This window comes from Silene latifolia, chromosome X (genome assembly GCF_048544455.1).
Source record: "Silene latifolia isolate original U9 population chromosome X, ASM4854445v1, whole genome shotgun sequence".
Classification (NCBI taxonomy): Eukaryota; Viridiplantae; Streptophyta; class Magnoliopsida; order Caryophyllales; family Caryophyllaceae; genus Silene; species Silene latifolia.
In genome coordinates, this window is record NC_133537.1 from 105866095 (window position 1) to 105877648 (window position 11554).

At 32.8% G+C, this 11554-nt stretch overlaps 1 protein-coding gene across 1 annotated transcript; it reads left to right on the top strand.

Moving 5' to 3' along the window:
- The first annotated feature begins 590 nt into the window (after positions 1–590).
- On the top strand, positions 591–5802 carry LOC141623509 (uncharacterized). Its single transcript, XM_074439613.1, has 8 exons — positions 591–983; positions 1059–1149; positions 1821–1946; positions 2058–2216; positions 3344–3462; positions 3583–3771; positions 3849–3939; positions 5526–5802. Exons 1-8 carry the CDS (start codon positions 811–813, stop codon positions 5598–5600), a joined length of 1023 nt encoding a protein of 340 aa, XP_074295714.1. The 5' UTR covers positions 591–810; the 3' UTR covers positions 5601–5802.
- The last annotated feature ends 5752 nt before the right edge of the window (positions 5803–11554 follow it).

The following is an 11554-nucleotide window of genomic DNA, read 5'->3' on the forward strand; positions in this document are numbered from 1 at the left end:
CAGTTGAATTTTGGAATGATTTTCGAACTGGGTTGCCGTCTCCGCGCTACTCTGGTGACCGTATAAAGTGGGGCACCTGTTAGTGCGTGATTACTGTTTAATCATGTTTGAAAGATGACATGCCCACCGGAAAATCGCATAGCTTACAAGACCAGTGCTCGGCCGAATCGTGTAGCTTACACGTCCAGTTCACAGCGACGACGTTTGGTTTACATGACACTGACCACGACATGGTTGTCTAATCTACATGAGATTTCCTTGTTTATGTCGTGTGTCCTGCACGATCAAGTAAGGTTGCTTCTTCATTTTCTTGTATTGATTTTCTTTAATTCGTTTGAAACTTTAATCAACTTTGTTTTTGTTTGTAGGTTGTATTAGAAGATTCTAATGGAAACAGTGTTGATTATTAGACAATTTAGAGGCCTATAAGGTGTTACTAACAGGGTGTTAATTATATAAAGGTAAATTGGCGAGGGTATTAATTATAGAAGGGTTATTTCGTAATTTATACGGGCGATATTAGTAATTTTTGGGCGACAAAAAGAAAAAGTGATATAAAATGCTGAAGATATGATGTGTAAAGTTGGACAGGCGTCAAAATAAGGCAGCGAAGGCGGAAGGTGAAATAGCGAAGGTCCGTAGCAATGCTCGGGTAACCCTAATGCCAAGTGGTTGAAGGTAACACCACCCTCTTCTTCAAAGTGTGACCAAAGCACATATGATGAGATGAACAAGTTACAACTTCCAATATTATCAACAACATTAGTGAATATTGTACCGCATAACATTAGTCATTAGTTTGATCAAATCATGGTTGCTACAACTTGTAACTTGACACCATTCTCATGTTTACCTAAACTCTACCCAAATTTAAACCCTTTTCATTCCTTAATCCCCTTCAACCATTCTTCTTCTTCTTCTTCTTCTTCTTCTTCACCCTGCATTTACTCCAATGCAACACTGCTTAATGCTTCTTCTCAAAGGTACCTTCTTTTCTCACTATTGTTTCTTGTTTTAATCCTTAAGCCATTAAATTTGCCAATTTTTGATTTCAACAGGCTACTCAGGACTTCAGCATTAATTTCTGAACAAAATGCAACTGGGTCTATCTCAGAATCAACTGATTCTCTCAAACTTACTTACCTTGAGGTGGGTCTCTTCTCAATTTTGTACCCATTCCGTCCCAATCATTTGTTTCTTCTTTGTTGCCCGTATTTTAATCAAAGGTAAACAAGTAGAGACTAGTTGTTTTGTTTACATTCGAAAATGATGGGAATTGATTTTTTCCCTGAATTGTTAGAAGGGAATCTTGTTTACTCGGTTACTCCACTAACAACTTTGTAAAATGGGCAAATATAACTTCCAAAATTGGCGGAAATTTGATTATGAAACTCCCTTTGGAAAGTAGCAATCCCCATTGGGATCACTTCCGAAATCTTGACTACCAAAATTGTGGGGGTGCACTGTGCACAACTCACTTCCTATATATTTGTTCATTTCATAGCTTTAAGAACTTACTTCCTATGAAACGAAAAAGGTTAAGAACTTACTCCCTATGAAACAAAAATTCGATTGAATACACGCTTTCCGTTTGACCTAAACAAACACTTGGTGTGACGACCTCACCTGAGAAATACAAGCCTTTAAGACCTCATTCCATGGTATCACCATTATTTGTCTCGCCCAAGACTGGTTGTATGTTTTACGGAGTATATTGAAGTAGTAAGTAGTATGGACCGTCTATGCTAGAACTTCACTATGAAACAAACTAATGGAAAATGTCTCCATGAAGTTAGTGACATTGGTTTAATGGTTTATAGGGGAATAGTTGGTTGTGGGAAGTAAATGGGGTGAAGCTGTTGGTTGACCCAATTTTGGTTGGCAATCTGGATTTTGGAATTCCGTGGCTCTATGATGCTGCTAAGAAGTTCTTGAAAAGCTTTCAGGTAATCTTGCGGATTGATTATTGAATAAACTTATTGATGTTATGGGGGTTTTGTAAACATGGCCCTCTTTGCTAATTTATTTTCTAACGACATTCACATTTTTGTTGGCAGCTTAGTGATCTTCCTGAAGTAGATTGTTTGCTAATAACACAAAGTCTTGATGATCATTGTCATTTGAAGACATTGAGGCCACTGTCTGCAATGTTCCCTAATCTAAGAGTTGTAGCGACTCCAAATGCGGAGGCAAACCTTGCTCCTTTATTCAGTAAGGTAAGTCAGAGACAAGTCATCTTGTTTGTATTAGCTAGTTGGCCTAGTTCATGCCATTGATACTGAAAAATGTTTGCTACTATTGTGTATGATGGGATTTTGTTATGGAATGAAGGAACGAGTTAAGATTAAGTATTAAAAGTATGGCTTCAATGAACTCACATTTGGTTAATGCAAGTTATGAGAAGCAAGATTTGAAACTGCTTGCGTAGATGATTTCCTTTCATGTTTGGTAGTTATCCCGGCATGCTCGCATGATGGTCTAATTTATTTGCTTTAAAATAACGCAAGATTGTGTTAGATGATTGGCATTTGGCAGTTGGTATATGGTTTACTTGACCAGTTTCTTATTGAGGCAAGGTGAGTGACGGGTAACAGAACACTGCATTACTGGTTGTTTCCTGAGGCAATATTATTCCCTTTCTTTCTGAAGTAATGGCAGTCTGGGGCTTTAATTTTTCTTTAGATAAAAAATGTAGATACTAATGCATCGCAAGTAACAATTAAATAGGAATTGCTAGTGACATTTGTCAAGTAATCTACAGCTATTCCTTTTATAATTGAGGAATATCAACTTGGGTTTGAGTAAGGAATACTATTTCTAGACTGTTATTGCGAATCTGGTATTAAGTCATAACTATAGATGCAAATTGTTGAAATTTGCAATTAGATGATGTATAAAGATGTCCATAATAATGGAGGGTTGCAAGCCAAAAATGTATTTTTAATCATGATTTAGTCCCACTTATCCGAATGCCACAGTTGGGTAATAGATGGCAGAGGATGTGAAAGGAAAAAAAACAGGTACATTTTAAGCTAGGAGTAGCTCGAACCTCGTGTCACCAAAGTGGATTTAGCCAAATCTCAAGGCATGAAAGTTGAATTAGCCCGAAACTCAAGGACCAAAGTGTAAATTTTCCTTTCACTTTCACATAATGATGCTTGGGATTTACCTCTTTCCCGTAGATTACTAAAGCCCTTAAAGCCCCAGATAATTCCTCTCTTAAAGTGTAAATTATGTTTTGAGATATCTGGCCAAGCTATGATTAGCAAGGACATGTTACCCCAAATTTATAGAGAGTTTTTCCAGGTTATATTTCTTACCCTCGCTTTTGGTGACTTGTTAGGTAACATACCTCGAACCAGGTCAAGATACTGAGGTTGAGGGAAAAGATGGTTTGAAAGTTAGAGTTCTTGCTACTGCAGGGCCCGTTCTTGGTCCACCTTGGCAGCGTCCTGAGAATGGGTAAAATAGTATATTATTCTCCCTGTTGAAGAAACTTCACACCTTTAGTTTTCAGAGTACTACTGCAGATGTTTAGATTTGCATCATTTACTTATTTCTCATATCATGGAATTAAACCAGGTACATTGTCTCGGCTGAAGGCCAATTAACACTGTATTATGAACCGCACTGTGTCTACAATGAGGAGTTCCTAAAGGAAGAGCGTGCAGATGTTGTTATTACACCAATCGTAAAACAGCTTTTACCCAAGTTTACCCTTGTCTCTGGTCAAGAAGATGCAGTTAAGCTTGCAAAGTCTTTGTGTGCCAGGTAAAAGTTATATACTATTAAGTTGACAAAATGTTTAACATCGAGCATTCACAAGCCTCCATTTGTAATGGATGAAGGTTTATCGTTCCAATGAGGAATGGAGACCTTGATAGCAAAGGGCTTCTTGCAAGTATAATTCAAACGGAAGGAACCGAGGACTCCTTCAAGGTTTAGTATTTTCTCCTCCTTCAGAACTTTTTTAGCCGTATTATTCTGATTCAGCTCATGTAGACTAAGGAAAGTTATGGTTTCAGTAATCTATTGAAGGGGCAAATGAGACAATTTTGGATTCTATGCTCTTTACATTTGTCTTCTTCTCAAAGTTCTCGTTGTTAATTTACATTGATGCTACACTTAGTTTAGAAAAGCACTCCCCTAGGCAAAAGGTTCACGAAGGCACTAGCCAAGAGGCATTAGTGTGCCTTAGGTGCGCCTTGCACACACACCACTATGTAATTTCTATATTTTTCTTTTTATTCTTTGATTATTCCCCTCCCTTTATCTCTAGTTTTTACTTGTTCACACCTCTTTTGAATTCAAAAAGGGTATTGTTGCATAATGTTTAGTGAAAATACAAAATTGTTTGCAAAAGCAGTGTGCCTTCCCTCTTGCATGGCGCCTTGAAATACCTTGCACCCTTAAAAACTAAGATACTATAGCTCAAGACCTTTAGAATGCCCCTAAGCATGGTTCTTGAAAATGCTCTCAGTTGATAAACAGGGTCCTAATCTACCTGTTTCCTAGTAAGTTGGTAATCTCGACCTTCGAATAGGCATGCTTTCATCTACCCTGTTGGAGGACAAGGACGGGGTTTCTAGTGAAATGTTGTCTTTCATAATATGCATTAAGTGTACATGTGTGATTCAATTAAACATCTCTGAAACAAGTTTAACCCAATGTTACTATTTGTAGTGAAATGTTGTCTTTCATAATACTCCGTATGCATTAAGTTAAACACTACAGATTGTAAGTGTTGTTTCATCTATTCGTCTCGGTGATAGCATAGCCTTCATCAGACTGAATTTACGAGACATTATAGGCTTTTGAGTTTGTGGTGGGTAGTACTCTAAATTAAAGTTGCGCTCAATGAAGGCCTTATCATATGCTACCAGTGGTGGAGCGAGGGGGGAGGGGGGTCGCTAGCAGAGGCAACCGCCCCGGTTGAAGTTTGAAAATTTCGAAATTTTTAGTTAAAATTTTCGATTTTTTTCGAGGCCCCCTTATAATATTTCTCTTTCGCCCCCGCTGCCTTAAAATCCTGGCTCTGCCATTGTATGCTATTTTGTAGTTGAATAGAATAATAGATTGCATTAAAGTTTCGCCACAAAATCGCTTGGCAACCTATGTTACTTTCACTCCTGACTTTTGGGCAAGTGTTCGTGTCTGACCAGGACATTCAGGGACATGGGTATCACAGAGACCGTGTAGAGCATTTAGAATTATCTTTATTCATCTCTGTAGTTCACTTCAACATAATCTGTGTGTCAAAGAAGTCCAGTCATAGTACAACACTTGAATGTGTACCCATGTGACGACTACCAAATTACAAGGTGGAAGTTTGGAACCAATTCCGAGACCAAGTCTAGAACTGAAATATAATACTCTCTATCTTTTTTTTAGTGTCTTAGTAGATAAGGCATGCAAGCTGTACTTCTGAGATGATGTACATGTAACTTAGGTCTTCCGGTGTTTCATTTATGGAGCTTGTAATGATATACATAGAGCTGATGAAGTAATTGTATACTGTGACGCAGGAGCTTTTGTCGAAAGAAGTGCCTGACGCAAAGGTTGTAGTGCCAACTCCAGGTATACCACTAGAGATACCTTGACTCTTAAGCTGATAGTGTTTATTAATATATTTTTGGTTGGCTTATGTTATGTTCCTTCCAATACAATGGCTTATGGCTTGGAATAGTATGGCTAGCCCATCATGTATATACAACATCTACATTATAACTTCATGTATAATTGTCTCGTGAATCCACGTCTTAGTGTGGATTTGAGTCAGTTTAGGCAAATTGATCGCTTCAATCTGAGCATATGGTTTTATCTGTAGAGGGGATCTTTTAAAGGACATTGGCTGGGCCGGTCCAGGCCAATATTTTTGGTTCATGCAAAGCTTGGTATTACCAAATTTGACGGGCTGTTAATCGTATGCTGCCAAGTAATATTATATTCACTTACTCGACTAGACTTCTAAAATAGCAATATAGTGAAAGGGTCGAACCCACATCAGAAGTAGTGAAATCTAAAACCTTTTATATTACGAGTACGATTTATGTTCGCAGGTAGAATTTTGCTTAATCAATCAATCAATCAATCAATCAATCATCAATCAATACATATATATAAAGCAGAAACTTTTCAAGCGATATTAGAGAGTCCAACTTTTTAAGAAATCCTATAATTTAAAGAAAAATTTAATAAATTGTCCTAACAAGAGCAGATTTCTAAAATAAATTAATAAAATTAACCTAATAAGAGTAGATTTTTAAAAACAAGTAAATTTTATTTAATTTTATATCCTAATATAAGTAGATTAAAATTATTAAATTACACACATGTATATAGAGTGTAGTGAGTATAAATTTCCAAGTAATTGTAAGTTTAACTTCTCATTCTATCTACATCTCATTCTATCTTAAGTTTTTTTTTTTTTTTTTTTTTTTTTTTTTTTTTTTTTTTAATAATATCATTCTATCTTAAGTTGAAAATGAACTAAAATGTTATTTAATGTATCCTACCAATAGTAGATTTCTAAAAAAAATGCGATATTAGAGAGTCCAACTTTTTTAGAAATCCTATAATTTAAAGAAAAATTTAATAAATTATCCTAACAAGAGCAGATTTCTAAAAAAACTTAATAAAATTAACCTAATAAGAGTAGATTTTTAAAAACAAGTACATTTTATTTAATTTTATATCCTAATATAAGTAGATTAAAATTATTAAATTACACATATATATATATATATATAGAGTGTAGTGAGTATAAATTTCCAAGTAATTGTAAGTTTAGAAATCCTATAATTTAAAGAAAAATTTAATAAATTGTCCTAACAAGAGCAGATTTCTAAAATAAATTAATAAAATTAACCTAATAAGAGTAGATTTTTAAAAACAAGTAAATTTTATTTAATTTTATATCCTAATATAAGTAGATTAAAATTATTAAATTACACACATGTATATAGAGTGTAGTGAGTATAAATTTCCAAGTAATTGTAAGTTTAACTTCTCATTCTATCTACTTCTCATTCTATCTTAAGTTGAAAATGAACTAAAATGTTATTAAATGTATCCTACCAATAGTAGATTTCTAAAAAAAATGCGATATTAGAGAGTCCAACTTTCTTAGAAATCCTATAATTTAAAGAAAAATTTAATAAATTTTCCTAACAAGAGCAGATTTCTAAAAAAATTTAATAAAATTAACCTAATAAGAGTAGATTTTTAAAAACAAGTACATTTTATTTAATTTTATATCTTAATATAAGTAGATTAAAATTATTAAATTATACACATATATATAGAGTGTAGTGAGTATAAATTTCAAAGTAATTGTAAGTTTAGAAATCCTATAATTTAAAGAAAAATTTAATAAATTATCCTAACAAGAGCAGATTTCTAAAATAAATTAATAAAATTAACCTAATAAGAGTAGATTTTTAAAAACAAGTAAATTTTATTTAATTTTATATCCTAATATAAGTAGATTAAAATTATTAAATTACACACATGTATATAGAGTGTAGTGAGTATAAATTTTCATGTAATTGTAAGTTTAACTTCTCATTCTATCTACTTCTCATTCTATCTTAAGTTGAAAATGAACTAAAATGTTATTAAATGTATCCTACCAATAGTAGATTTCTAAAAAAAAATGCGATATTAGAGAGTCCAACTTTTTTAGAAATCCTATAAGTTAAAGAAAAATTTAATAAATTATTCTAACAAGAGCAGATTTCTAAAAAAATTTAATAAAATTAACCTAATAAGAGTAGATTTTTAAAAATAAGTAAATTTTATTTAATTTTATATCCTAATATAAGTAGATTAAAATTATTAAATTACACACATATATATAGAGTGTAGTGAGTATAAATTTCCAAGTAATTGTAAGTTTAACTTCTCATTCTATCTTAAGTTGAAAATGAACTAAAATGTTGTTAAATGTATCCTAACAATAGTAGATTTCTAAAAAAAAAATTAAAAAACTATCCTAATAAAGGTAGATTTCTTAAGAACAAAACAAATTTTATTTAATTTTATCGTTATATAAGTAGATTAAATTTATTAAATCACACGTATATGTATTGTAGTGAGTATAAATTTATAAGTAAGGGTAACTTTAATTTCTCATTCTATCTTAAGTTGAAAATGAACTAAAATGTTAAAGATATTTCATAACAAATGGGAGGCAGTTTAGTACTTTATATTCCAGTTGAAAATGAACTAAAATGTTAAAGATGTCTCATAACAAATGGGAGGCAGTTTAGTACTTTATATTCCATGACTATTTGTGATATTGACATAGTGTTTTCCGAGTGAATTTCTTTTGTAGGAAACAACGATATACGGAGAGGATTTATATGATTAATAATATTGACAACACCTTTAATTAAATTTTGCGTTTTTAGAACGTTTGTTTGACTAATACTACCACTTCACCAAATTTATGTAAGCTAATGACTACTTCATGATCTTGAATTAGGTTATAGATCTTTAATGACAATTATCTGGGTATGACAATCTGATTAAGATTTTTATGATTCACATCATACCATTCTAGAAGCATACAAGTTAAATGTGCGAAGTGGAATTTCTTAGTGTTTAAGGCATAAGTCGATACAACATGCCATAAATCATCAATACCAATAATCAAATATTAATATTACTATTATAGAATATATTATTAAGATCAACTCAAATACAATAACCATAATATTTTTAAGATAATGTCTAATTATACCCACCCACCATTTGTAAAACATAGAACACTACAAAAATTCATGTTATGTTATTCATGATTGAATTTTATCCCACCATTTTTAAAACATTGTAATTTAATTGAATAATATTTTTTCCCTTCCACTTTGGTGTCCTTCTTTCTATTTTGGGAAAGTTTAAGAGATAAATGTAAAACTACTACTCTACCCCTTTATTTGGGAAGAATGGGTACAATGTCATTTTGATGGAACGACAGATAGTTAAAAGAATAGGGGAATAATGGTAGTCCATCATTTTAGCTTATCAAATTAATTTAGAAAAGGAATAATTAATTTGGAATAAATTTTACAAAAAGGAGTACAATAAAAGTTGAATGGAGGAAGTATGTAGCAAGAAAGACGAAAGACTTAGCGAGTTGATGATGAAACAACTTAATTATGCGATTGCACAAGAAAGAAGACCAACCTGAATGGTAAATAGTTCGCTCCAAAGGAGTACATGGAGTACACTTGAAAGTTCATCCTTCTAACCACTGCCTTAAATGATCACAAGCAACCTAACCAATACCCACCAAAATATAAGTAGCGCAAAAGGAGGCGTCTACAATGATCTTGTGCCACGGAGAATTAGGAGGGCCTTAAAAAATTCGATTGACGGGTGTCTAAGGGCGGATTTCAAGAGTGTTGGCAAGAGATCATGAAGAGCAATGAAAATGAGTAATAAAGCATTAAACCCACTACGGGTCAAAAGGGTCTAACACTAAGCTAACCCAAGCCACCAAATTAATAAGGAGAAGATATGAAAGTAAATTAAGACGCGTTGGAGTGATTGAAGTGTTGATGAAAAAGTCTAAGTTAAAAGTCAAATTAAAGGAGTAGATGAAGATAAACGAGAGCTCACAAGAACCCTACACATTGTGAAGCGAAGGAAAGTCTCACATTATGTGGACGGTGGTCTTATAGTGATGGTGACACATGCCGCAAGAAGGTGAAATAGGCAAACCCCCAAAGGAGAAGGTAACATTATGTAGGAGTACAGCTAGCCTACCAAGAAAGACACAAGAAAAGAGAAATATGGTGTTGGTACGAGTAGAACACGACCATTTAAGGCTGGCATGAAAAGAAGAGTACGGTGAGTAGAGTAACAAACAGGCCAGGTTCGTGTTGTTCGGGCTTGGCGGAATTCGGGTTGGACTAGGTCGAGTCGGGTCATTTCTTGTTTAAGTTATTTTCGGGTGTATTGTTTGTTTTCAAGTTAATTATTTGGAGAGAATGGTCAATTTGTGATAATAAACATTCGGGTCAGGTTAAATAAGCAAGCCAATTTAGTTTTTGGTCATATTTGGGTCCTCAATTCGGGTTCAGGTCAAGTTTGTTTGGGGTCGATTTAGTGTTGCTATGTCATAATGAGGGTAAGAGAACTCTTTGGAATAAGAGAGATCTAATGAGAAACTTTTGAAGGAGCACAAGTTAAAACTCATTGTCATAAACGTTCTAAGAGCCATGGACTATAATGGAGGACGTCAAACACGTTTTTAAGGTGGGGGAGGAGAAGTCCAAAAAGAAGGGATTTAAGAAGTCAAAGGGTATACAATGTACCACATATATATTAGTCACTATCATACTTTAGTTAGAAAGACGCAAAGAGAGAAGACGCGTACTATGTAAACATTGTATGTAAAACACGCAGTGTTGAATTAATTAAAACACAAATGAATTGTCATTTTGTTTTGTTTTATCAATAAAACCTCAAAACTACTATGTAAAGGAAAAAACTGTGTTATCGAAATGTCAATTAGTTTACCTTATAAAATCATATGTTCAATCAATAATGATCGTTAATCAAATTATAAAGCGCGCAGTGGTCATTGAACCCCATTACTTTGGCTAATTGTGAGATTGCGCCAGTTAGGTTTAGATTGTAGCAATTAAACTCCATAAATTACGCAAAAGGTGAAATTAAGCCCCCTACCCAAAATCTCATGAAAAATTCATTTTCTCATACCACAAAAACTCAAGTATAGGTTTTGTTTAAAGGAAAGTGCAAAATTCTTAAGATGTTCAACATGCATATTGTTGAAAATGATCCTAATAAGAGTCCCGTGCATCGCACGGGCTTTCCAACTAGTACATATATATAAAATAGAAACTTTTCGAGCGATATTAGAGTCCAACTTTTTTAGAATTCCTAACAAGAGTAGATTTCGAAAAAAAAAATTAAATTAATAAAATTATCCTAATAAAAGTAGATTTCTTAATATTTTAATAAAATTATCCCAGTATAAGTAGGTGATACTCAAAATTCACAATGTAAGTAATTATATGGTATATTTATAACATAAACATTATTCGTATACTGTATCTTAAATTTCATTAGTCATACTAAATGATAAGGTAACTTAAACCTAAAAAAATAGCTTAAAAGGTAACTGAAAATTAAGAATAATAATTTAATTGATCAAGTAAAAAATGTTTGGCAAACCAACGAAACATATTTGGTTTTTTTTTTTTTTTTTTTTTTTGGTAAAATGATACTCCAAAAGTACATAATAAGTTCTCTATATTTAATATTTTAAATTGGAGGAATAAAAAACACACGTAACTTATTTCTCATTTTTCACTGCTACTCTTATTTTGGCAAATAATTTATCTATCAAGTATTACAAAAAAAATTAAGATAAATGAAATTTTGGTCAAAAGCTTATTTCTTTGAAACAAAGCCTAAATATGAGATTTTTCATAATCTCCCGACCTTCCTCATATCTAATTAATTACTTCTTGTTTTTTTTCTGCCAATGTTTACTTATTTTTGACCCTATTGTTAGGAGTTAATC